Source organism: Vulpes lagopus, chromosome 23, assembly GCF_018345385.1.
Source record: "Vulpes lagopus strain Blue_001 chromosome 23, ASM1834538v1, whole genome shotgun sequence".
Taxonomy (NCBI): Eukaryota; Metazoa; Chordata; class Mammalia; order Carnivora; family Canidae; genus Vulpes; species Vulpes lagopus.
In genome coordinates, this window is record NC_054846.1 from 47,378,154 (window position 1) to 47,404,531 (window position 26,378).

The window sequence follows — 26,378 nt, forward strand, 5'->3', positions numbered from 1 at the left end:
ACTTCTCGCCTGTCGAGCAGCAATTTCAGGCCAGTGTTTGTGATCGACCAGGGCCTGGCCCCTACTCTGGCCAGACGGGGATGGAGTTAAATCCGATCCTGATCATTAGGGCTTATTGATCCCTGGAGTGAAAAATCCCCTGCTCCCGGGCCCAGGCTGGGAGGGAAATCAGGGGAGCCGGTTCCAGCATTGGTACATTCTGGAGCCCCAGCCCTGGGACACCCTCCAGCTGGGGCAGGAGGGTGTCTGCGAGGGGTGGGTGGTGGCTGCAGTGGCCCCACCTGAGACTCAGAGCTGGAGGGACACCAGGGTTGGCGGTGACAGCTCTGTTCCCACTGCTCGGTGGTTCCCTTCCTTCCCACTCTGCCCTCCATGTGGCGTGGCTTGGCCTTCTGTGGTGTTTGTCCGCATGTTCTGGAAATAATGCCTCAGCTGGAGATGGGCATAGGCAGGGCCTGCCAAGGCTGGGAGACAGTACCCTGGCCGACTCCTTGGGCATCACCTGGGACAGTGGGGAAGTGTGTTCCCCATGGTGGGGGTTTTCTATCTTCCTCTGCTTTCTTCTTGTCTCATGAGGTATTGTGAGCACATGGTGTTCACAGAGCCCTTTCCTACGTGAGGTCGCATGGGGTCCTGACTTGGTCCTGCAGGGTGGGACCTGGGCCCACTCCACCTTGCTTGTGGCTGTGGGTGTAGATGGGTGTGTGTGTGTGTGTGTGTGTGTGTGTGCGCGCGCGCGCGCGCGCACACCCGTGCACTGCAGTGGCCCTCTGCCTGCTTACACAGGTGGAGCTGTAGGCTGCCTGCATGTGTGTGCCAGGAACCACACAAGGTGCTACGTGCATGCGAAGCTCTATGCCCTGTGTGTCATGTATGCACAGTGCAATGGAGTAGAGGAACAGTGTAGCCCTTTGTTTTTACCTGAGAGGAAGAGTGAGCTGTCTGGTGCAGGCATGCGGCTCCCGGGATGGGCGGGGACCTCCTGGGCACACATCCCACCTGCCCGCCCTCTGTGTCCAGCAGAATCCAGCATTGCACAGCACCGCCACCCTGCCCCCCAGGACCTCTAGCCCTGTGTGCCCCAGCCACTCCCTGCCGGCTAAGGTCCTGAGGGGCTGGCACAGTCTGGCCTCCTTGCTCCTCTGTGATGGGAATGGGCCCCTCCTCCTCCTTAGGAAACCATCATCAGCGGCCTGACCCCAGAGACCACCTATTCCATTACCGTCGCCGCCTACACCACCAAAGGGGATGGTGCCCGCAGCAAGCCCAAAGTTGTCACGACGACCGGGGCAGGTGAGTGGGGGCGGTCCAGGACAGCCGAGGGCGGGGGCAGCAAGGCGGGCAGCACCAGAGCCAGTGCGTGGTTGTTCAGTCCCAGGCCGGCCCACCATGATGGTCAGCACCACGGCCATGAACACCGCACTGCTGCAGTGGCACCCCCCCAAGGAGCTGCCGGGGGAGCTGCTGGGCTACCGGCTGCAGTACCACCGTGCCGATGAGGCAAAGCCCAACATCCTAGATTTTGGCAAGGACGACCAGCACTTTACAGTCACCGGCCTACACAAGGGAGCCACCTACATTTTCCGGCTTGCCGCCAAGAACCGGGCTGGCCTGGGAGAGGAGTTCGAGAAGGAGATCACAACTCCCGAGGATGTGCCCAGCGGCTTCCCCCAAAACCTGCGCGTGATAGGGCTGACCACCTCTACCACGGAGCTGACCTGGGACCCCCCGGTGCTGGCGGAGAGGAACGGGCGCATCACCAACTACTCCGTGGTGTATCGTGACATCAACAGCCAGCAGGAGCTACAGAATGTCACCGCCGACACCCACCTCATGCTCTCTGGCCTCAAGCCGGACACCACTTACGACATCAAGGTCCGCGCACGTACCAGCAAGGGCGCCGGCCCACTCAGCCCCAGCATCCAGTCCCGGACCATGCCCATGGAGCAAGGTGTGTGCTGCCGGCACATGGCCGCGCCTGGGGATCTCTGCTCTCCTTCACTCACTGACCTCTGGCTACTGTGATCCACCAGCCTCTGCTGTGTGATCCTCCAATCTCATGACCATGACCACTAACCTCTAGCAAACAGGTGCCACATTCTCAGTATGCGACCTTTGACCTCTGCTCTCCTTGACCTACTGACCTCTGCTGTGTGACTCCAATCTCTCGTGACCTTGACCCACTGATCTCTTCTGACCACATCACCATTCTTGGGTGTGGGACGCTAATCTCTTGGGGCCATGACCCACTGACTTCCAGTGAACATGCTCCACCGTGCTCTGGTGTGGGGTCACAGGCTTCTCATGACCAAATCCCACTGACAACTGGTCACTGACCAGCACCTCTGGAGATCCTGACCACGGGTCCTGTGGCATCTGCCCGGCTCGGTACTCACTGTGAAGAGGAGTTTGGGCTGAGAGCTGAGCTGTGTGATTTGAAGCTGGCTAGGAGCGGGGTACCTGGCCTCTGCAGCCATTCCTGACCGCCAGCCCTGACCGACGTCTCTTCCTGGCAGGGAACCTGTCACCCCAGCCTCGTTACACAGCCCGAGATGATCACCCCCTCCCCCCCATTGTATTCCACAGTGTTTGCCAAGAACTTCCGTGTGGCGGCCGCTATGAAGACATCTGTGCTGCTCAGCTGGGAGGTCCCAGACTCCTACAAGTCGGCTGTACCCTTCAAGGTGGGTGAGGGCCATGGCCAGCCAAGCCTAGCATGCACACAGGCCTGCCATGGGCCGTCCTATGTGGGGGCATTTGTGACGCAGTTTCCTGGTTAGGTGACCACACATGCTCTGGCCCATAGGCCCATGACAGGGAGGCCCCCCCTAAACACACCGCCTGTCCCTCCCACCCCCCCACAGATCCTGTACAATGGGCAGAGTGTGGAGGTGGACGGGCACTCCATGCGGAAACTGATCGCAGACCTGCAGCCGAACACGGAGTACTCGTTCGTGCTGATGAACCGTGGCAGCAGCGCTGGGGGCCTGCAGCACCTCGTGTCCATCCGCACGGCCCCAGACCTCCTGCCACACAAGCCGATGCCCGCCTCCGCCTTCATAGAGGATGGTCGCTTCACCCTCTCCATGCCCCACGTGCAGGATGCCTCACTCATCAGGTGTGTGGATGAGGCCGTGCGGGAGAGGGACAGGGCTGGTGACGCCAGCATGGGCGATGCCAGCCCTCATTCCTGCTCTGCCCACCCAGGTGGTTCTACATCGTGGTGGTACCCATCGACCGCGTGGGTGGGAGCGTGCTGGCCCCGAGATGGAGCACGCCTGAGGAGCTAGAGCTGGACGAGGTGCCTGCGGATGGGATGGGGCGCCATCAATGACAGCCCCATTGCATTGGTTGGCGGTGGCCCCAGTGACACCCCCAAGTTGGAATCACTGTCTGGCTGCTCTGGCCAGTAGCCTGGGCCTCTCTGGGGGCTCTGAAGCGGTCGGTCCCCTGGGAGTTTTCAGAAAACTCTTGGAAGGCTTACAGAGACTAGAGACACCCTGGAGGGTTTTGCTGAGGATCCCCCAGGACCTGCTTTGCAGGTCCAGAGGCTCCTGAGCCCTACCGACTGGGCAGTCCCAGCAGATTGGGAACCCCCGTCCCCTCCTCCTAGAGGTGCAGAGCCAGCCCCGTCTGGTTAGGGTGAGGGGCAGGTTACCCAGAGGCCCTCTGCTCACAGGGCTGGCATGTCTCTATGCTGGTATGTGGCTTTATTCTGTGAGGACGAGGGGCAGGGCCAGACTCAGGCCCCTTCCATGGAAAGTGAGCCTTGGTCTCGGGCCAGGGAGATGTCAAGCCACAGGCCCCGGGGCACCTGGTCTGAGGCTCGGTGTGATCCCTGTGCTCTGCTCCGTCAGCTTCTGGAGGCCATCGAGCAGGGCGGTGGGGAGCGGCGACGACGGCGGCAGGCGGAGCGGCTGAAGCCATATGTGGCTGCACAGGTGGACGTGCTCCCCGAGAGCTTCACCCTGGGAGACAAGAAGAGCTACCGGGGCTTCTACAACCGGCCTCTGTCTCCAGACCTGAGCTATCAGTGCTTTGTGCTCGCCTCCCTGAAGGAACCCGTGGACCAGGTCTGCCTTAGCCGCCTGGGCTCCCAGCACCCCGAGAGTAGGCCATGTCAAGCACCATGGGATCCCAGACCTAGGGCTGCCCCAGAGACCCCAGACCTGCACTAGGGATCTCAAAAGACACCAGCCCCTAGGGCCCGGAAGACCAGAGCTGATCCGGCCCTAGGGACTCAGTCAGCTGGCCAGGCTCAGGTCTGCCCCTTAGGATCCAGGCCCAGCCAGCCCAGCAGAGCCCAGCCCCAGAGCCCTTTCTCCAGGTTTGGTGGGCAGACGGTGGGGGGTCTCACACTCAGCTCACCACCCATGCCGTTCCTCCACTGGGACACAGAAGCGCTATGCCTCCAGCCCCTACTCTGATGAGATCGTGGTCCAGGTGACACCAGCCCAGCAGCAGGAGGAGCCTGAGATGCTGTGGGTGACAGGCCCCGTCCTGGCAGTCATCCTCATCATCCTCATTGTCATCGCCATCCTCCTGTTCAAGAGGTGAGTGCTGTACTCAGGGCTCTAGGGGACAGCCACCTGCCCCTGGACTCTGAGGTCCTCCCCGGCATGGTTCACACAGGTACAGGGCAGCCACCGCAGCCTGCACCCTAGCTCCTGGGCTCACTGGGGAGCCCAGAACAGCAGAAGCAGCATGTGTGCACACACGTGTGTGTTAATCTAGGTGCGCCGAGGAGCCACAGCTTCACAGAGGGCTGGTTCACTTGCATCCCTGGGCACGTCTGTCCATCTGTGTCTCTCTTTCGGTGGATGTGAGCATGTCTGTCTTTAAGCTTCAGGACACTGCCCTCTCCTAGTCTCCTATATCCAGCACTTCTTCTGCCACCATTCCTAGACGACTCCCCAGCCCGGCTCTCCCACTTAGGCCTAGAGAGGTGCAGACCCAACTGCAGGCCCACACACCCACGGACATTCACTTGGCGCCCGTGTATTGCGCTCCTGGTGTAACCACAGCATCCCTAGCTGTCGCAAACTCAACGTGTCTTGAACCTTCCCCTTAACCTTCCTCCGTGCAGTCCCTGCAACAAGGGACTGGTCCCTCCACCTGGTTAGCAACCAGAAAGCTGGATGCCAGCCTCTCCCTCCTCTTCCCTTTTACTTGCCCGGTCCCTGAGAGTTCTGTCCCGAAGATGGCTGCACCTGCTCCTCCTCTCCCGGTGGGCTCCCTGTGAGACCGTACACGTGCAGACATAGCTGGGGACCTGGCACAAGGGGCTCCTCAGTCCTCTCGGGTGCTGGTAGCCACCTACCCCTGGAGCCACCCCTTCTATCCATCCACCTACCAGCCTAAAAGGTACTTCCAAAGATTTGTCACCCACAGTTGTTTGTTTTAAGATTTTATTTATCTATTCATGAGAGACCCAGAGAGAGAGAGAGAGAGAAGCAGAGACACAGGCAGAGGGAGAAGCAGGCTCCATGCAGGAGCCAGACGTGGGACTCAATCCTGGGACTCCAGGATCAGGCCCTGGGCTGAAGGTGGCCCTAAACCACTGAGCCACCCAGGCGTCCCTGTGACCCACAGTTTAAAACTTATCAGTGGCTCCCAAAATACAGCGTGACCTCTATCACCTGACAGTCAGGTGCCTGACTCGTCTGGCCCCTCCTGCCATTCCTGACCTCATCACTGAGCTAACGCCATTCCCTGGCCAACCAGGGCTGTGCCCCCTCCACTCTGCAGCTTTCCTGCTCAGGCCCACCCAGCTGCTACCATTGCATCCTTCGAGACTCCCTTCCAGGGACCCCTGGCTGGCTCAGTCGGGAGAACATGCATCTCTGGATCTTGAGGTGGTCAGTTCAAGCCCCACATTGAATAAAGTAGAACTTACTGTATTTTTATTTTAATTTTTATTTTTTTTTAAGATTTTTTTTAATTTATTTATTCATGGGAGACACACACACACAGAGAGGCAGAGACCCAGGCAGAAGGAGAAGCAGGCTCCACGCAGGGAGCCTGATGTGGGACCCAGTTCCGGGTCTTGAGGATCATAACCTGAGCCAAAGGCACATGCCTTAACTGCTGAGCCACCCAGGCATCCCTAGAACTTACTTTAGGGAAGGAAAAAAAAAGACTCCCTTTCCTCCCTTCCAGACTCTGGTGCCCACCAGACCCTCCTGGTCTCTGCTTCTTCCCTACATCTCCCCTATCTGCCCCAGTGGGCACATCACTAGGACTGTGTTTCTAGCACCCAGCACACCGCTCTGAGCCCTTAGGGCATGTCCGTGAACACTTGTCAGTGAGGCCGTATTGGTTTGTATATCTGAACGAGTCTGCACAGAGGAGGTCCTGTGCTCTGTGCCCCACCTACCCCTGACCCCTGACCTGGACCGAGGGCCTCCCTCTTGAAGAGTTCATTCCTTCCTCCTGGGGTGAAGAGGGACAGGCTTTCCTGGTCCAGGGCATGGAGACTAGAGGCGGCGGCCCGAGGAGTGCCCCGCACATCCCCTCATCCTCCTCCCTATCTCATCCGGGTCCTGGGGCCTTTCAGGAGAGCCAGCACCCTGCCTGGGAGTGCCACGTAGGTGCTGTAGGTAGGTCCCTCCATGTCCCCCATGTCGCAAGAGGGCCTGAGTGCTTGGCAGAAACAGTGACCATTCCTTTCTTCTGTCCTTGCCTGTCTTTCGGGACCTAGTAAACAAGAAAGGTAGGACTCATTCCTTCTCTCTTCACACGCCTGCCCCTTCACTTCTTATCCCTCTGCACATTTCGGGCCCAGCAGGGAGGGACGAGGCTCCGACCAGAAGCCTCCTGGCCTGTGCTTGTCTGGTCAGCTCAGCAGGCTCTGGGGTGGGCTCTGTTGCTCTCCCGCCTTGTACCCTGCACAGGGGAAGCCCTGTCCCCATGGCGTGAGCACAGTGCAGGCTTCAGTGCCTCCCCTGAGTGCACAGATGGGCTCCAAGTTCACTGGAACCTTCTACCAGGCTCCTGGTTCTCTAAGATTATCTAAGTGCTGCTGGAGACATACGTGCAAAGAGCACTGGGTGCGAGGCAGGGGGAGGTGTGTGTTTCTACACACTCGTGCACATTTATGCAAACACCAGTGTCCACATAGCAGGAGCGGCTCCCGGATGCTTGTCAGCAGCTGGACCCCATGGTCTGTCTCTGACCCTGTCCTCATAGACAGGGAGCTGAGGCCAACGAGGGAGGACTCTGCCCAGCTAGGGTGACGCCTTCCCCGTCCCTCCCCTGCTTCTCTGGACATTGACCCTGATACCGAGAGACAGACAGCTGGGACCCGGCTCTCTGTGATGTTTGCGTATCTTATGTGTCATTTGCATGTTTATTCCTGGTGGCTCCTGCTGCCCTCACTGTGGCAGCCTCGGGGACAGCAGCTCCTGCCCAGCAGCGGCCTGCCCTCTGTTGGGAGACGCCACCAGCCTTTGCAAGCCCTTGCCCCCTTGCTGCACTGGCCCTCTGTCCACCCTGGTCCTGCTGTCTCCCCACCCGCCCTACCCTGTGTTCTCTGTTAAAGCTGCTCTGCCACTGGCTCCCCTATGCTCCAAGACCCCAGGAGGGGCTGGGGCGGTGGGAGGGACCGAGCCGTAGACGCAGGGTCTCTGGCACAGCCAGCCACACCGCCCGTCTCTGTCCTCTGCGTGGACCTCAAGTCCTCACCAGCCACCCTGCTGCCTCCTCAGGAAGAGGACCCACTCCCCATCGTCCAAGGACGAGCAGTCAATCGGGCTGAAGGACTCCTTGCTGGCCCATTCCTCTGACCCTGTGGAGATGCGGAGGCTCAACTACCAGACGCCAGGTAGGCAGCTCCCCAGCCTACCTGCCCCCTGCCCAGGCCTGCAGGTCCTGGAGTCTCTCCCAAGAGCTCCTGGCCTTGTGCCCCCACCTCCTACTCTTGTTTCTTGCTGCCTGCTCCCTGAACCCATCCACTTTGTTGAAGTGACAGAAGCTTTTATAGGCAGCAAATGCCCAGGAGCCCTGGAGCCCCACAGCGTCTCGGGAGGCCCAGCTGCATAGGCCCTGTCTCATGTTAGGTCAAGGCCTCCGAATCTGGGCTAAGGACCCTTACGGGGCCCACGTCCCAGCCACAGGGTGGCCAGGGTCTACACCTGCCCTTTGTCCCTTCTGTACAAGAGGTGGTAAATGCCCCATCAGACACTTCTGGTGAGATAGGTTGCCCAGACTTAACTGTGTGAGCACAAGGACCCCACTCAGAGCATTACACCTGCCCTTCCTTCTGCAGCCACTCTCACACGGCTCTCTGGCTGTCCCTTCTTCCTAAAGTGTCACTGCCTCCCCATGCCCCAGTAGACACACCTGAGATGCCTCCCCTAGATGACGCCTTCCAACCCACCTCAGCTCCCACACAGGCCTAGGGGTCTCCCCTGGTTTCCAGAACCTCCCTGCTCCTTCCCCAATGACACCTCTCGCTCTGGGCTAGAATCACCTCCATGGCAATCCAAGTTCTGTGGAGCCAAGAACTGTGTCTTGTTCATCGCCATCCCTTGTACTGTGCACACAGTGGGCTCTGATTGGATACCTGTGAAATGGACACACGATTGAGTGAGTGAACTAACACACACATGGGGCTTACGTGAGGTAGTTAATTAGCGCGTATCAAATTGCTGCAAAATGTGACGGCTTAAGACAACAATAATTATGCGTTACCCTTTTCAGTTTGTGGATTAGAAATTCAGACAGGAGTATATAGCAGGAACAGCTTGTCTCTATTCCAGGATGTCTGGGACCCTCACCTGGAGAACTTAGAGTCTGAGAGGTAGAATCACTTAAAGTAAACGTTAGCAAACTTCGGCTTATAGCCAAACATGACCCACCACCTGGTTCTGCAAATAAAGTTTTATTAGAACCCAGCCACGGCCACTCATTCATATACCACGCACGGCTACTTTCACGCTACAAAGGCAAGGTGAAGTAGCATCTACTGTATGGGCACAAAACCAAGGATGTTTACTAGTTGGCCTTTGTGGAACGGTTTCTTGTCCCCTGAATTCTGAAGACTCGTTCATTTACATGTCGGGTGTTGATGCTAGAGTCAGTCAGCCGTGAGCCCACCTGGGGTTGTCAGCGGGAACGACCGCACGAGGCTCTTCACATGGCCCTGGCTCCGTCACAGCACGGTAACTGAGTCCCAAAGGCATGCGTCCTGAGAGCAAGCAAGCCGGGCCACCTCGCAGGCTGTTGCAACCCAGCATGATCATATCTACCTACGCGGAATCCACTCTCTAGGCTGCTTAGGGGCCTGGAGGGTGGAGAAGCCTCCTCTGAGAGGGGATGCCAGGGGTGTGAGCATGAGTCAAGCAAATGGGGGGAAGTGGGAGGGAGCTCCATTCGGTGGAAATAGCACTGCGGAAGCAGCCCACAGGCACTGGGTGTCCTGCATTCTTGGAGTTGGGGTACTGAGAGCCCACAGATGAGATTGGGGGGTAGACAGGGGCCACCACAGGGGAACCTGAGTGCCAGGCTAAGGTTTGGACTTCATCATGACGGTACCAGGGAGGCATTGAAAGTCTTCACCAGGGGAGCAATAGGGTCAAATTGTGATTTGGACATCTCACTCTGGCCACTGTGTGGAAGTCAGACTGGAGGGGAGAGATTGGGAGACTTGAAAGCCATGGAGTGAGAGGCGCCGAGGACGTGGACAAAGAGGGTGGCCGTGGGGGTGGGGGGCAGGCGTCGCCAGCGTGAGGAGGCAGCAGGGCTTGGGCTTAAGGCTGAGCAATGAGTGTGGGGTTCCAGGAGGCCCCCCGGTCTGTGGGTCCACGCCTCCACCACTGCCACCCACCTGAAACTACGGATGTGGGAGGTGACAAGCAGCCTGTGGTGGTCAAAGCTGGAGGACAGAAGGCAGGGCAGCCAAGAAGGAGGGGAAGTTGAGGAAGGCTGAATGAAGAGTAGCCAGGGAGATTAAGGAGCAGCCAGAAAGGACGAGTATGGGAGGAGCGGAGCGTCCCTGAGCCAAGGCCGGGGCTGGCTGTGCACTGGGAGGACTGTTGGCTTTGGCAGTTGGGACTGTGGAGAGAGCATGGTGGTCAGGTCCTGCTGGAGCTCTGGGCTGGTGGCCGTGGTTTTCTCCACGATGAGGTGAGATTGGTTAGAGCATCAGGGAAGGTGTGGCCTGGGTGTGGGCGCTAAGCAGGCATGCCCCGGGAGGACTGCTGAGCCGCCAAGGGCCCGGGGTTCAGATCCCGAGTGCCTGTGGCTGCAGGGGCTGGAGGGAAACTGCAGGGATCTGAGAGAAAAGGAGGGATGGAGAGAGAGTGAAAGGAGGGTGCAGACGTGGGAAGGGCCGAGTGCAGAGGGATGGGGTGTCCAGGAGGGGCTGGGGGCTGGGGCCAGCCATGAGTCACCACACGTGCAGAGCTCAAGGAACCGGCCCTGCCAGTGGGGAGAGGCATCCCCGCGGACACAGCAGTCCCTGGACTATTGAGAGAACCGGGGACCAGAAGGGACAAGGGAAGGGATCAGGGGCATGGCGAGTTTTCTTCAAATTTTTTTAGTTCATAGAGGGTTTTTTTTCCTTCTATAATTTAATCTTTATTCTGAAAATGTTTCAGAATCACAGAAAATACAGTCCTATATGCATATCCTGTGTAGCCTGACCCTGTTGTTTCTGGCCATGCGTGCCTCCTCTCTCTAGGGGAAAGCACGCTCCCCTTTTGCCTAATCATCTGAAAATAGCCAAGGTCAAATGTTGATACCAGAGGGGCTAAGGGTTGGTTGGGATCTAGAATTTAGTCTTAAAAAGAGTCCCCCACGGCTGCCCAGGCCCCTGGGGGTTGGGAGCGCTCCGCTCCTGGTGGGAGATGGACGAGCGTTCCTGGGGGGAAGGGTGCGGAGGGGGCCTGTGGTCGGGCCCATTCCCCCAGTCCCTTCACGCAGCCCCCCTGAGAAGGTTCTGGGCTTCCTTCTTTTGCCCCGCTAGTTTTTCTGTTTTCTTTCTCTGCAGGTTCCAGTGTCCCCAGTTGCCCGAATATCTCAAGTTAGTTTTCTGAGTTCGGGGGCTACTCTGGCTTCTGTGTCTGTTTCCTCCAACTTTTTCTCACGCCATCGCCTCCGTCCCTTCTTGAATCTTCTTCCCCTCCTCTCCTTGTGTCCCCCACCTTCCTCCAGTCCTGTCTTCCTTCCCACTGGCCCGGCCCTGGTCTCTGCCTCTGTGATCTCCAGTCCCCATCCGACACCCTTTGGGGGCCTCCTCTGTCTCCCGTGTCCACATCTCCCTCCCCATCTCTGCGCCTCTCTCGGGAATCTTCTGCGCCATTCTATGTCGTCGTACTTTGCGTCCACTCCATCCACATGCTCGGTGTAGCGCCGATGTCACCGAGTCTCCCACCGTGACTGGCGCCAGTGAGGGGCAGGAGGGCTGTCCACAGGCAGGGCCCGTGGGGTGGGGTGTGCAGCTGCTACCTGGGCTTCCAGCCCCCACCCGGGAGGAAGGAAGCCTGGTGTCCCCCTAGAGGACCCGCCAGGCGGGGCCCTGGTGCCCCCACTGAGCGCCGCAGCCCACGCCAACGCGTGCTCACAGCACACACATTGCCTCACTCCACCCCTGCCCCCGGCCGCTGTGTGCTCCGCCATCCCTGTCGCCGCATGTGCTGCTGTCCTCATGCCACCAGTGCCGAGTGCTCCATGGTCACACGTGTGCACATAACATGCATCGGGCTATCTGCACTGCCGGCGTGGGCCTCGTGTTGACACCACCCGTGTGTGCCCCCCCCAGGTATGCGAGACCACCCACCCATCCCCATCACTGACCTGGCCGACAACATCGAGCGTCTCAAAGCCAACGACGGCCTCAAGTTCTCCCAGGAGTACGAGGTGAGATGTCCCTACCTCTGCATGTGCCAGGGCTAGGCCCACCCCCATGCCAGCTCCTGCCCTGCATCGGGTCCCAGCCATGGTGGGGGGGCCTCTGGACTTCCCTAGAGCACAGATTTGGAGGAGTCAGCAGTGGCTCCTGGAGAACCCAGCTCCTCGGGTGCTAGGCCTGGCTGAGCCCTTGTAAGCAGCCCACGGCTGGACCCGCTCACGCGTGGACCAGTAGTAACAGCTCACACATCAGGAGCTTCCACAGGCCAGACCAGCCTAGGCAGTTTATGTGCGTCTTCTCGTTCTGCTCTCCTCACAGTGTGAAATGGTTCTGTTGTTAGCCCACCTTACAGATGAGGAAACTGAGGCTCAGAGAGGTGAAGTGACTTGCCCAAGGCAGAGAGCTGGTGCATAGTAGAGCCAGGAGTCAGACCCAGGCCTGCCTGACACCCTCGTGTGTGTTCTCAGAGCAACACAGGTCACAGAGCAGGGAGTCTAGGGACTCCAGGCCCGCTGCTCAGGCTGCACAAACCTTCCAGCTCACGGCCCCCCACGTACGTGCCCTCTTCACTCTGGTCTTGACTCCTACCTGCTGAGGGCTCCAACCTCGGAGCTCCTGGAGTCTGAGGGCTTCCAGGCGGCCCAGCAGGGAGGGCTCTGCTGGAGAAGGAGGTGATGAAGGAGGCCCCCACCTCCTCACCTGTGCTCCAGGGAGCACACACAGGTGGTATCCTGCTTCAGCTCCTCTCTTGCCGTTGCCCCTGCTCCCGGCACAGGCCTGGCCAGTACTCACCCTCGATCAATAATGGACAGCCCAGCCTGTGAGTCCGCTCCCTCTCATCAGATGTCCCCCACCCTCACCCCGGTGGTGCGTGGTACCCTGGGGTCCCAGGATTCCCCTTCTGGGGGCTGTGGGTCAGCTGGGTTCTCACGGCCGTGGGCCAGATTTCTGCAGAAGCAATTGGGCCTGGCAGGCAGGTTGATAAACGTGTCTGTCATGAGGAAGGCATGCCGCCTTGACCTGTAGAGCAGCTCCTGGGGCCTGCTTTCAGTTCTTCCACTGGCCTGGAGGACCTTCCGTGATTTCTGCCCACCCCTGTCCCGTCCCATGTCCCAACAGCTGCCCTTTCTTTCTCACTGTCGAGGCTCACAGCATCCCCTCTCTCACCTTCTGCCCACTTCTCTCCTCTGGCCTGAGCTTTTCCTCCTCCTCCTCCCAGAAGCCTTCTCTGCCCTCCTGGGCCTGCTATGGGCTTTCCCTCAGCCAGGATCCCATAACTCTGTCACCTCTGACAGCCAGTCAGTGATCACACTGCCCAGCGCCTACCTGTGCTGAATGCTGGGCTTACGGAGACAAATTCGTCAGGCGGCTCAGCCAGTGGGGAGGCCAGCTCAGGCAGGTGATCGGCCCTGAATACAACATTATACCTTCGGATTACATATGCCAAATCGTGCAGAGAAAGCAGGCTGGCAGCACCAAGGCAGGCCGAGGGGCGGGGTGTGCTGGAGGGCCTCAGCCGTGCCTGCTGTCCTGTAGAGAGTAGTAGCCTGGCGCCAAAACACGAGCACAGCGCGCGCTCTGCTGAGGACTTCGGGTAATGTCCTTCTGTAGAACGGGGATAGTCCTGGAGCCTGCTTCAGAGGGGCATTAGGTGAGGGAATATGTGCAAAGTGCTCAGAATAGCGCCATGTACACCATGGGTTCTGAGACTGCTACTACCGTCATGATCTGTGGTGGTGAGCGCAGAAGGCACTGAAGCAGGAAAATGATAAATCAGCATTTTCTGAGGGTTGTTCCAGCCACAGGACAGAATGGGGTAAAAGCAGAAAGGGAGATGCCCAAGTTGGGGTGGCCTGGCCGAGGCCGGTGACAGCAGGTTGAAGAGAGGCTGAGGAGGGTATGGAAGCCCTAGGACATGGTGGGGCCTGAGGGGACAAGGGCACGGAGGGGTTTTTGAGGATGACATGAGGGTAAATGCATGAAAGTGCCTTTGACCGAGATGGTGTTCCGGTGGCCGAGCTACTTAGCAAGGGTTGAGATCGCAGGGCCTGTGGGCCCCCAGGTGGGGTTGCCCAGGAGGCTGCCGGCCATTAAGCTCGGGAGCTCAGGGAGACTGGGCTGCGGCTGGGGGTGCGTGCAGCCCCAGGATGTGAGTGCAAGACCCTACGAGCAAATGAGGGCCCCAGCAAGTGATAGAGTGCGAAGGAAGCCCAGGAACGGCCCCTGGAGGAGTGCTGGGCCCTGCCTGTGGCAAGGGCAGGTGGGCGGAGCAGAGACAGACAAGGAAGGGCCGGGGAGGTAGGAGAAGAGCCGGACACGGTGATGCAGCAGGTGCCCAGCGCCCTCAGTGGCGTTGGGTGGGGCACCACTGGCTATCATCGCTCCCTCTTGGTCCGTACGCATTTTGCTAGTTGGGCGCAGGGTCTGAGGGACTTTCCCCTGGCCACTCTACTGGGGAAGGAGATTTGGTGCCCCATTCAGAAGGGTCTTCAGAAGGGTCTCTGGTCCATCACCTACCCAACAGGTGGTAGGGCAGCCTCAGCCCTACGGCTAGGGGAGCGTGGGGCTGGTCGAGGCCCGGAAGCGAAGGCAGCATGTGAGCACCACCCGGCAGGCTGGGTCTCGCGAGCAGCAGGGAGACCTCAGCCCTTACCCTGCCCTACCTGCCTCCATTTCCTACAGTCCATTGACCCTGGACAGCAGTTCACCTGGGAGAATTCAAACCTGGAGGTGAACAAGCCCAAGAACCGCTATGCAAACGTCATCGCCTACGACCACTCCCGAGTCATCCTTACCTCCATCGATGGTGAGCCAAGGGCAGCGCCCCCTCCATCCCCTTGCTCTCCTCCTTGCTGGCTGGGGTGATGTTTCCTCCTGCAGGAGAGGCCCGCGGGCCTCAGGTGCACCGAGGTAGAGACGGCTGGATGGGGCCCCTGGAATAATGCTCTCCTGGGTCCCTTCCTGTTCACAGGTGTCCCAGGGAGTGACTATATCAACGCCAACTACATCGATGGCTACCGCAAGCAGAACGCCTACATTGCCACGCAGGGCCCACTGCCCGAGACCATGGGCGATTTCTGGCGGATGGTGTGGGAACAGCGCACGGCCACCGTGGTCATGATGACACGGCTGGAGGAGAAGTCTCGGGTAGGACTGTGCAGCAGCCTTCCTGCTGGGGAGGTGGGCTGGGGAAGACTCAGTCTCCAGTGACTTTCAGGCACCTCTTCCTGCCTCTGTCAGAAGCTCCCCAAGAGGTTCACCAAGTCCTCTTGTCTTCTTGGGGTGTTCTCACGCCCCCCAGTTGCTGGGTATTCCTGGGCTGTGGCACGTTCTCTAGACGCCGGCACGTTCCTCGGATATTAATATGTTGTATCAGATGCTGTCTTTCTCCAGGAACGTTAATGTGTTCCCCAGTTGCTAGCATGTTCCCAGGATGTTCACATGTTCCCCAGATGCTGGAGTGTTCCCGGGACATTAGCCCATCTCCTAAGTTAATTAGTGGAAAGAGCTGCTGTTATCTGCTTCTGCACTGCAAAGCATCAACCGGAACGTAAAATTTACAGAGCTTGAAAATGGCGCATAAACGTTATGGGTAAATTTGGCAGAAAATGTGCCTGGTGCGATCTGGTCATGAATAAATAATTTTCAATTATGGCCCTCATTCTCCTAGCTAGGGCAGGGATGGCAGTGTAGCGTGAGAACCTGATTTGGTTTGGCAGGGAGGTGGCATGATAGATGTGAGAGTTCGGGGCTGGGGGCCTGGCAGCCATGTGGGCCAGACCTCCCACCCCCCCTTTTGCCCCAGGGTCCCTGCCTGTCCGGGCCTTTGGGGACACCTAAGCACCCTCAGACCTGCCCCACTTGTCCCTATATAGGTGAAGTGTGATCAGTACTGGCCAGCCCGGGGTACCGAGACCCACGGCCTCATTCAGGTGACCCTGCTGGACACGGTGGAGCTGGCCACATACACTGTGCGCACCTTTGCACTCCACAAGGTACAGCCTGCCCCCGTGCTCGCCACCCCCCCCCCCCCCCCCGGCCCCGGCCCTGTCAGGAACCGTTCTGAGCACGGTGTGCTGAGAGTCAGGGCCCAGAGGTGTGTAAGTGCCCTGTGGCAGCCCGTGCCATGGGGCGGGGGTGGGGGGTGGGAACAGCGCCTCAGGCTCCTCCAGTCCCCCTCCTGTGGCCGGAGTCCTGGCTTGGCCTCAGTGCCAGGTTGTCCTGCCCTGAGTCTAGAGTGGGCACGCTTGCCCTGACACTTCGGGTCTCCCCGCTTTTCTCCCCAGAGTGGCTCCAGCGAGAAGCGGGAGCTGCGTCAGTTCCAGTTCATGGCCTGGCCGGACCACGGGGTTCCCGAGTACCCCACCCCCATCCTGGCCTTCCTGCGGCGGGTCAAGGCCTGTAACCCGCTAGACGCAGGGCCCATGGTGGTGCACTGCAGGTGAGAGTGTTCGAGGCCACCCTGGGGGCGGGCGTGGGAGGCGGGCTGGACCTCTGCCCAAGCAAGCCCGTGTCCTGCAGTGCGGGCGTGGGCCGCACGGGCTGCTTCATCGTCATCGACGCCATGCTGGAGCGGATGAAGCACGAGAAGACAGTGGACATCTACGGCCACGTGACGTGCATGCGATCGCAGCGGAACTACATGGTGCAGACAGAGGACCAATACGTGTTCATCCACGAGGCGCTGCTAGAGGCCGCCACGTGCGGACACACGGAGGTGCCTGCCCGCAGCCTGTATGCCCATATCCAGAAGCTGGGCCAAGTGCCTCCCGGGGAGAGTGTGACTGCCATGGAGCTCGAGTTCAAGGTGGGCTCAGGGGCCTGGACTGGGCTGAGGGGGAGACCCCCACCCCCACCAAGAAGCCAGGCCTGACTGGCCTATCCCTCTGTCTAGCTGCTGGCCAGCTCCAAGGCCCACACATCCCGCTTCATTAGCGCCAACCTGCCCTGCAACAAGTTCAAGAACCGCCTGGTGAACATCATGCCCTATGAGTTGACCCGTGTGTGTCTGCAGCCCATCCGTGGTGTGGAGGGCTCTGACTACATCAATGCCAGCTTCTTGGACGGCTATAGGTCAGCATGCCCGTGACCGCCCCCCACACTCTGCAGGCGCCTGGGCCTGCAGCAGGCCAGCTGGGGGGCACAGCAGAGTAGGGCCAGCCCGGGAGATCAGAGCAGGCTTCCTGGAGGAGGGGGAGTCCAAGGGACTGATGAGGCAGTCTTGGGGAGACTCAGGGGACAGCAGCAGCTCCAGCATGTCCGGTCCCATGCCCACTGCAGGCAGCAGAAGGCCTACATCGCCACGCAGGGGCCCCTGGCAGAGAGCACCGAGGACTTCTGGCGCATGCTCTGGGAGCATGGCTCCACCATCGTCGTCATGCTGACCAGGCTTCGGGAGATGGGCAGGGTGAGCCCACCCCCCACACCTTGGCGCACGCCGACCACCTCTCCACACCTCTCCCCTTTCACAGCCGGCCTCCCCCCAACCACCCCGGCAGAGCCTCAGGCCCCCTCCTCACCACCTGCAGCATCCTGCCCCAGAACCCTCTGAAACCTGCAGCTGTCCCCCCAATCCCTCTCCACTTGACCACGGGGACTGGGCCCTTTGTCCACAGGAGAAATGCCACCAGTACTGGCCAGCAGAGCGCTCCGCTCGCTACCAGTACTTTGTCGTTGACCCGATGGCTGAGTACAACATGCCGCAGTACATCCTGCGTGAGTTCAAGGTCACGGATGCCCGGGTGAGTGTACAGAGCAGGGATGTGTATGTCTGCACGATAGCATGTCTGTGATGTTGCCCAAGTACATGTGGGGTGGTGGCAGTCTTCACGGAGCCCTGGCTCAAGCTGCAGGAACCTGAGGTGAGGGTGAGGGTGTGGGGCCAGGAGCACCTCTCCCGGGGCCTTAGGCATGATAGTTTCATGGGCGCGCACCCATGTCGTGCTGCCCGTATGGCCTGGTGGGGCCGCGGGGGCACAGAGGCTAACCCTGTTCCCTGCCCCCCTCTTCCAGGATGGGCAGTCGAGGACAATCCGGCAGTTCCAGTTCACAGACTGGCCCGAGCAGGGCGTGCCTAAGACGGGTGAGGGCTTCATCGACTTCATCGGGCAAGTGCACAAGACCAAGGAGCAGTTCGGGCAGGATGGGCCCATCACGGTGCACTGCAGGTAGGGCCGACCCTGTGGGGAGCTGGGGCACGGGGGCGCCCGTGGGCCTGGTGGGCAGGACCCCAATCCAATGATGTCCTTGAGCAGCGCCGGCGTGGGCCGCACCGGGGTGTTCATCACTCTGAGCATCGTCCTGGAGCGGATGCGCTACGAGGGCGTGGTCGACATGTTCCAGACCGTGAAGACCCTGCGCACACAGCGCCCAGCCATGGTGCAGACGGAGGTACGCAGGCCCCCCACTGGCTGGCACAGGGCCCGGCTCCTCCCACGCGCGTGCCGCCAACGTTTACCATTCCCTGCTCTGCCTGAGGCGCTGCGGTAGGATGAGTGGAGTGTGCTCCTCCTTCCGCAGCTGTGCCCTGAGCACCAGCAGTGTGCCTGGTTCCGGCGAGGGTGGGACAGCAGTCCTTATGGGCTGCGCAGTCTAGGAGCAGATAAACATGGTAGGGGCAGGGCAGTGGCAAATGGGGAGAACCAAGCCTTCCAGGGCTCCTCCAGGCTCCCTGGACACCGCCTGGGGCAGACATCTGGTCTAGCACCTGCCTGTGGCCCCCAGCTGCAGCGTGAGTGCCCTTGGCAGTGCGTCGGGAGTATCCGCTCACGCTGCCTTGGCTGACCCGCCCCTGTCCCGGCAGGACCAGTACCAGCTGTGCTATCGTGCGGCCCTGGAGTACCTTGGCAGCTTTGACCACTATGCAACGTAACTACCGCTCCCCTCTCCTCCGCTGCCCCTGCCTGGGGCTCCGGAGGGGACCCAGCTCCTCTGAGCCATACCGACCATCGTCTAGCCCTCCTGCACGGATGCTGTTGCTGGCAGAGCACAGCCCACTGGGGTCACAGCGTTTCAGGAACATTGCCACACCAAATGGAGAGCCCAGAACACCACTGGGCGAGTGGGTGGGCCGACAGGCGGATGCCATGGCCCGTCTCTGTCCACCAGGCCTGCCCGGAGCCTGCGTCGAGCTCTCTATTCTGTGCCGCGTTTCTCATGCTTCTTCTCATGGGGTGGGGATGGGGGCAAAGTCTCCCTTTTTATACATTAAGTGGGGGTAGACTGAGGGGATTTGATTCTAGCCTCTTCCCTCTTGATTTTCCTTTTGCAAATCCTTAACTGCAGAATGGGCCGCTGTGGGGGTTGGGGTTCAGTTGTTTTCTTTCTTGAGTTCACTTTGGATCCTTTTTGTGTATGACTTTTGCTGCTGAAGGACAGAACATGCCTTCCTCTGTGCGGAGCTGGGGCCGCCAGCCTGAGTGGAGGCCCAGCCGTGGGCCTGGGAGGCACCGCTGACCCAGCTGCTCCTCCAGCCCTTCAGACAAGATCCTGTTTCAGCCAAATGTGGGGAAACACAATTCTTTTTTTAAGTTTTGTTTTGTTTTTCCTCCAGAGCCTTATTTTAGGCCCCACAGACAGTGGTGGGCGGGGAGGAGATAGGAAACACTCATCTCCAGTTGTCTATTCCCGTGCGTGTGTGTGTGTGTGTGTGTGTGTGTGTGTGTGTGTGTGTAACATTCACAGCCCAGAACCACAGACGTGTCTCGGGGAGCCTGTCAAGGCATTCCTCATCACCATCGTGTTTGCAAAGGTTTAAAAAAAACACAAAGACAAAAAAAAAAAAAATCCCAAAAAAACAAAACCCACCAAGAAAAAAAAACAAGAGTCATCCCCCTGGCGTCTGCTTCCAGCCCCCAAGAGGGGGAGGTGGCCCCTTGTGCCTGGGCTCCCCAGGGGAGCTGCCAGGCTGACCTCGGGGGCCCTCAGAGCCGTGCTTTCGTCCCCAGCCTTGCGGTATGGCGTGGTGGTGGTCAGCTGTGGATCTGGCCGTGCAGCCACAGGGATCGACACAGGTCAGGGTGTGTGCCACACCCCGCACACCTCAGGGCCGAGCAGGGGCACAGCTGGCCCTTCAGGTCCAGGCCAGTGGGCCTGGGAGCACACGTGTGTCCTCAGAGCAGGGGCCAGATGATTCCCCCCCCTGGTTTGCAGCTGTTGTCAGAGCCCCTGAGAATCGCTCTATTCCACTCTCTCAAGATGCCCTCATAAACCAATGTGGCAAGACTACTGGACTTCTCTCAATGGTACTATAATCAATCCTTATTATCTCGGCTTGCTGAGGGGCAGGGAGAGGGCCTCTGGGCAACACTATCTAGGTAGGTAAGCGGGGGGGCGGGGAAGGGTGCATAGCTGTTTTAGCCTAGGGACATGGAGCTCATCCCCAGATCTAGCTAGGCTCAGTCAAGATCAACAATCCAGGGTTGGTAATGTTGGATGAAACATTCATTTTTACCTTGTGGATGCTAGTGCTGTAGAGTCCACTGTTGTACACAGTCTGTTTTCTATTTGTTAAGAGAACTACAGCATCATTGCATAATTCTTGATGGTAATAAATTTGAATAATCCGATTTCTTACAAACCGGGCCTCTGTCTCAGCTCTTTCCGGAACCAAAGAGTGGGCTCTGTAAGGTCAGTAGCGAGGGGTAGATTCTGGAGATGCCCTGCTGCCTAAGGAGGCAGCGAGGCTGGCCTGAGTATTTGTGGCAGCTCGGGCTCCCAGCACTGCGGCTCACTTTCTGAAAGGAGCGTTACGAAGCCTGGAAACCAGCCGCCGGTGTGTATCAGGAGCACCCCATGGGGGACCCAGTTCCCCAGGCAGCCAGCGGACGCTTTGCCTCTCCTCCCCTTCCCTCTCCACCTCCCCTGCCAAGGAGAGAGATGGCCTGGGTGCCCCCGGAGGCTGGGACCCAACGGAGATTGGTTAGTGAGGACTCTTGGAATCCACATGATGAAGCAACTGGACCTAAAGTGGCCGTCTGGCCCCCCGATGAGCAGCAGCATCATGGGCCTGGCTCAGCTCCTGGAGCCCTGCAGCCTCTCCAGCAGTGACCGGCCCAGCCCTGCCAGCTTGTGAGGCCACGGAACTTCCCAGGCACAGAGGCCAGACCCGGACGGAGCAGGGACGGAGCTAAGTCAGCAGGGACCGGGCTGTCGGAGAGCTCTGGCCGTGATGAGCCCAGCACGGAGGAGTCGCGGGCACGCCCGGGCAGCACCTGCACCTGACTCCACTGCGGGTGGGCGCAGGCTTCCCAGAGGAGGTGACCTCAGCTGGATTCGGAGTGTTTCATGGGGCCAGCGGTGATGACTTTTACGAAGTGGGGAAAGCATTTCCAATGGAGAGAGCAACTCACAGAGGCTTGGAAGTGGGAAGCAGACCGACAGGAGGAACTGCAAGGAGTGGGGTGTGACTGGGTGGGGGGGTCGGGGGCTGAGACACCCCGAGAAAGGCCGCTGGAAGTAGCCAGATGGCGCAGCGCAGGGGTTTCGGTTGATGTGGACCGGACGAGTTCCCGGCAGGCAAGGTCCCTCAGTCACATCCTGCCGCCTCCAGTGTTGACAGCTGCCCCCTGGGGGACCCCGAGTCCCCGAGGCCTGGGATCCGGGCTCCCCAGCACCTCACTCAGTGCCTTGCGTGTTTCTACTTGCTTAGAAAAATGACCTCGTCATTGCGTTACTCTTGATGGTATTAAATTTGAGTGATTGTTTACTAAATAAAAGAATGAACCGCCAGACATCTCCAAGTGAGGAGTAAGTGTCAGATCGTCACTTGGACAGGAGCCTGAGGACCGCGGGGCAGGCTCTGCACATCCTGAGGTCCTGATCGCCAAGGCTGGGCAGACCCTCTGTGCTCCGCGCCACAGACCAGACTGAGGTTTACGTGGATTCACTTGTCAAAGACCACAGGGCAGGTGAGCGCCAGAGCTGGGACCGACACCTGGCTACCTCTGCTCCAGAGTCCCTGCCCCTCCCCCCCCTCCTCTGGGCCCCTGTCACAGTGTGCAGCACCCCATCCACTCAGTCCCCCCCCACACACCCAGGTCATCAGCGAGCCCCGCCCATCCGGCCTTCCCTCTCCCCCTTTGGCCTCTCTGCATCCCCTGCTGGTGTCCCCCACCATCCTCCCGCCTGGACTCTCACCTGCTGGGCCTGCCCCCAGCCCCGCCCCAGCCAACACATTCTCAGCACAACAGCCGGAATGATGGATTCTTCCCTTGGGCAGAAGTGACCTTGTCACCGGCTTGACCAGACCCGGCCAAGCCCCCACGGTCGGCCCAAACTGCACAGGTTTCCCAGGGGGCAGGACCCGGTCTCTGCAGCCTCCCTGCCCCTCGCCCCCTGCCCTCCAGCCATGACACAGTCTACTCTGTCAGCTTGTGCCTACCTCACCACTCCACCTCTCAGCTCCGTACCGTCCCATAAACTATTCTGGAACATTCACACACACACACCCCACCTCTGTAGCTGGCTAAATCCTTTTTTTTTTTTTTTTTAAGATTTCATTTATTCATGAGAGACACATAGAGAGAGGCAGAGACACAGGCAGAGGGAGAGGCAGGCTCCACGCAGGGAGCCTGATGTGGGACTTGATCCCAGGTCTCCAGGATCACTCCCTGGACTGAAGACGGCACTAAACCGCTGAGCCACCAAGGCTGCCCTAGCTGGCTAAATCCTGCTCATTAGGTCTCCACTGAAACATTTTCTTCAGAAACTATCCTTAACTATCCTAAATTAGGTTGACTGACTCTCCTGTGCAAACAATTTGGATGTTTTTTCATGTAATCCTGTACAGTGTGGGTCCTATTATGCCCATTTTGTAGTTGAGAAAATTAGGTCTTGTCCCCTCATTCAACACATACTTAAGAAATAAAAAGGTTTTACTTATTAGAGCACAAGGAGGGGAAGTGGCCGGGGAGGAGTGGGGGACTAGCAGACTAGCAGGCCCCCCGCAGAACCGGGAGCCGGATGCAGGGCTCCATCCCAGCACCCTGAGATCAGGACCTGAGCTGAAGGCAGACAACCAACTGAGCCCACCCAGGCGCCCTCAGCACATCTTAATGAGCATGGGCTGTGTGCTAGTCACACTGGTGACCTAAACACAGACTAATGCTCTTGGGGTATTTACATCCCTAGGAGGAAACCTGGTGCTGCACATGACAAATCATAAATGTATATGTAGTTTCTTGCTGATAAAAGCCATGGAGAAGGGGTTAGAATGGAGGGATCAGGCCTGTAGGAAAGTGTGGTCAGAGGAAACCTCACTGAAAAGATCCGATGGGAAGAAAGAGGAAGCTGGTGAGGGATTTTTGCCTGACAATGCATGCGCATCCAGGCAGAAAGAGTGGCCAGGAGCCAAGGTCCTGGGCAGGAATGTGCCTGATTGTTGAGGCTGGTGTGGCTGTGAGACCAGGAACCAGGGGCGAGAGAGTAGTGGAGGGGGAGGTCAGAAATGGGAGCCAGACTTTGCAGAAACCCAGGTGTGGCAAGAAGTGACCAGATACTCGTTCATCTTGGACGTGGGACTAAGAGGCCAGATGAGAGTCAAGGTTGAGGTTGACCCCACAGCCTTGGCTGGAGCAACTGGAAGGAAGGAGTTGTCATTTATTAGAATGGGGAAGGCTGAGCCTAAGTGTTGAATAACCTGCTTGAGGGTCCCCAGCTGGAATGCAGTGGAGTTGCCAGCGCTCCCTGGCCGGCCTGACTTTAGGGCTCTTCCCACACTGCCACCTGCCCAGAGCCAAGGACACAGATGCGGGAAAATGTATGGAAGGAAATACACCACGAGTTGTGAGGTTAGATGATTGTCTTCATAATTTTTTAAAATTTCTGGAAAGAATTAATATTGCTTTAATTTTTTTAAAGGTGTTATTTATTTATTCATCAGAGACACAGAGACACAGGCAGAGGAGAAGCAGACTCCCTATGGGGAGCCCCATGCGGGACTCAATCCTAGGACCTGAGCCAAAGGCAGACACTCAACCACAGAGCCACCCAGTTACCTCTACTTTTAATTTTTTTAATGTCTTTCAAATAGGATAGAAGCAGAAAATGTTCAAGTCCCTGTTCTTTTTCCTGACCCCAAAATCCCGAGAGGTAGTCACAAAGATTTAGTCTATAGCCTTCTGGGCATTTTCTGTGAATATATAAACATGTATACAAACTATTTTTTATACAACTGGAATCACAGCCCTACCTTTTTTAAAAAAGATTTATTGATTTGAGAAAGAGACAGTGAGAGAGGGAGCACAAGCAGTGGGCAGAGGGAAAAGCAGGCTCCCCACTGGGCAGGGATACTGACCTGAGGCTCCATCCCAGGACCCTGGGATCATGACCTGAGCCGAAGGCAGCTGCTTAACTACTTGAGCCACCCACGCACCCCCCCCCCCCCCCGTAGTCCCACCTTTCTGCAAATCACCCTTTTTCACTTACATATACTGTAGACCAGGATCCGTGGGTGGCTCAGCGATTTAGCGCCGCCTTTGGCCCAGGGTGTGATCCTGGAGACCTGGAATCGAGTCCCACATTGGGCTCCCTGCGTGGAGCCTGCTTCTCACTCTGCCTGTGTCTCTGCCTCTCTCGGTGTGTGTCTCTCTGAATAAATAAATACAATCTTTAAAAATAAATAAAACATTTAAATATATGTATATGTATATATGTATATATATGTATATATATATATATATATATGTATATATATATATATATGTATATATATATATATATATATGCTGTAGACCTCTTTCCATGTCAGTTCCTCATCCTTTAAACTGCTATACTCTCTACTGTTAAAAACCTACCATAAGTTCTTAAAACGGTTACCAATACAGTTTTTTTACTGAAGAAAAAAAATGGGAGCAAGTTATAGATAAAAATAATTCTTGGAGGACACAAAACAAAAGGTCAGCTTTCCTCCAACCTCTCCCCAGCTCCACTTTCATTCCCTGAAGCTTCTGGCTGAGGTTTCTGGGGCGGGAAGCATCACAGCTTGGAAGGATGAGATGCACCTTTAGCAGACAGCGCCTGGGGACTCCAGGTCGTGGGGATTTGATCCATTTATGTGACCTCCCACCTGTATCTCCTGATTTGGTTAGCTATATTATTACCTTTCATTCTTCTGGAACTCCCTTATGACTTTAAACAATATATTTACACATCTGTGTCTTGATTTATCGCCTTCAGCAGTACCTATTGATTGCCCTCTATGAAGAATGAGGACATTAGCTCACTTCCCTGGACCCCCCTCCCTCTCCCACCACCATTTTTTGTTACTTCGCCTTGTCAAGGTTTACAATATTTCCTGTTCTATTAGTGCAGTTAAGCCGTCCATTCTAGAAAGTGAAAACCGATAAACAGTATTTTAATTGTATGTTTATGAAAAATCTTTCAAGCATCAATTTCAAATATGTCTTCTGATTTTTTTCTTTATTCCCTTCACTTGTGGATCACACTCAGCTGCCACTGTTGCTCGGACAGCATTATTAATCTTTTTCTTTGGTGAGTACTCCCTTTGTGAGATTTTGGCGCCCAGGGTTAGAAACTTTCTGATTCTTGTATGTCTGAAAATATCTTTTTTTTTTTTTTTTTAAGATTTTATTTATTCAGGAGAGACACAGAGAGAGAGAGGCAGAGACACAGGCAGAGGGAAGAGAAGCAGGCTCCACGCAGGGGGCCCGATGTGGGACTCGATCCCGGGTCTCCAGGATCAGGCCCTGGGCTGAATGCGGTGCTAAACCACTGAGCCACCTGGGCTGCCCTCATATGTGGAATTTAACCCGATCCCAGGAATCTAGAATCATGCCCTGAACCAAAGGCAGACGCTCAACCACTGAGCCACCCAGGCATCCCTGAAAATATCTTTCTTTTACACTTGCAGTTTTAACTTTGCCTGGTGTGGGCTTTTTTATAAAAAAATTGTTTTCCCCAGAAACCTGAAGATATTTTTCCTGGTTCTGTATTAACCAGTTGTTGAAAGAAGAGGGGATGTATGGCAACCGTGGAGGCTTCGCTGATGGGTTTCCTTATCAAATTACCCCAATATTTGCCCTGTGGACCACTTTGATTTTTTATTTGTGGACTCTGAACTTGAAACCTGTCCAAGCTTCTCTTGGGAAGAACAACCTTTGACTCAAGTATTTTGGCTTTGAGAAGAATGTCGGATTTTGATGGGAAGCCAGGTGCCCCAAGGTAGAGTCTATTTGAAAGAAAAGGAAAATAATAATAATAGGTCATGATCCCAGGGTCCTGGGATCAAGTCCTGCATCGGGCTTCCTGCAAGGAGCCTGTTTCTCCCTCTGCCTTTCTGTAAAAAAAAAAAAAAACTTTGGTGTTTGGTTAATGTGAATTGAGTTAACCACCCCCCCAAAATTTGCTTTTTTCCCCTCCAAATAATTATTTGTTAGATCACCTTTTCCCCTGCACTGATTTGTAATGCCTCCTTTTTATCTCCTGTGAAATCATTATCAGTACAGTGTCTATTTCTGGGTCTCAAGTCTATTTCATTCATCCGTCTAGTCAAAGCCAAAACTACTCA

General features: G+C 57.3%; 1 protein-coding gene across 11 annotated transcripts in view; it reads left to right on the forward strand.

Annotated features, from left to right (window-relative positions):
* Positions 1–20,429, forward strand: part of PTPRF (protein tyrosine phosphatase receptor type F) — a 138,151-nt gene extending 117,722 nt beyond the window's left edge. For 4 of the 11 annotated variants that reach the window (XM_041738179.1, XM_041738178.1, XM_041738180.1 and 1 more), the window contains 21 exons: positions 1,176–1,293; positions 1,373–1,951; positions 2,587–2,684; positions 2,865–3,118; positions 3,208–3,301; positions 3,858–4,073; positions 4,399–4,553; positions 7,707–7,822; positions 10,991–11,023; positions 11,762–11,859; positions 14,534–14,657; positions 14,823–14,998; positions 15,727–15,846; positions 16,138–16,292; positions 16,373–16,658; positions 16,746–16,924; positions 17,132–17,258; positions 17,467–17,592; positions 17,864–18,018; positions 18,106–18,241; positions 18,654–20,429. In XM_041738179.1, coding sequence (XP_041594113.1) covers positions 1,176–1,293; positions 1,373–1,951; positions 2,587–2,684; positions 2,865–3,118; positions 3,208–3,301; positions 3,858–4,073; positions 4,399–4,553; positions 7,707–7,822; positions 10,991–11,023; positions 11,762–11,859; positions 14,534–14,657; positions 14,823–14,998; positions 15,727–15,846; positions 16,138–16,292; positions 16,373–16,658; positions 16,746–16,924; positions 17,132–17,258; positions 17,467–17,592; positions 17,864–18,018; positions 18,106–18,241; positions 18,654–18,722 — 3,414 coding nt within the window. In that variant the 3' untranslated portion in view covers positions 18,723–20,429. The remainder of the gene's footprint in view (positions 1–1,175; positions 1,294–1,372; positions 1,952–2,586; positions 2,685–2,864; positions 3,119–3,207; positions 3,302–3,857; positions 4,074–4,398; positions 4,554–7,706; positions 7,823–10,990; positions 11,024–11,761; positions 11,860–14,533; positions 14,658–14,822; positions 14,999–15,726; positions 15,847–16,137; positions 16,293–16,372; positions 16,659–16,745; positions 16,925–17,131; positions 17,259–17,466; positions 17,593–17,863; positions 18,019–18,105; positions 18,242–18,653) is intronic. The other 7 variants (XM_041738181.1, XM_041738182.1, XM_041738184.1 and 4 more) reach the window with 3 other exon arrangements.
* Positions 20,430–26,378: the final 5,949 nt, after the last annotated feature.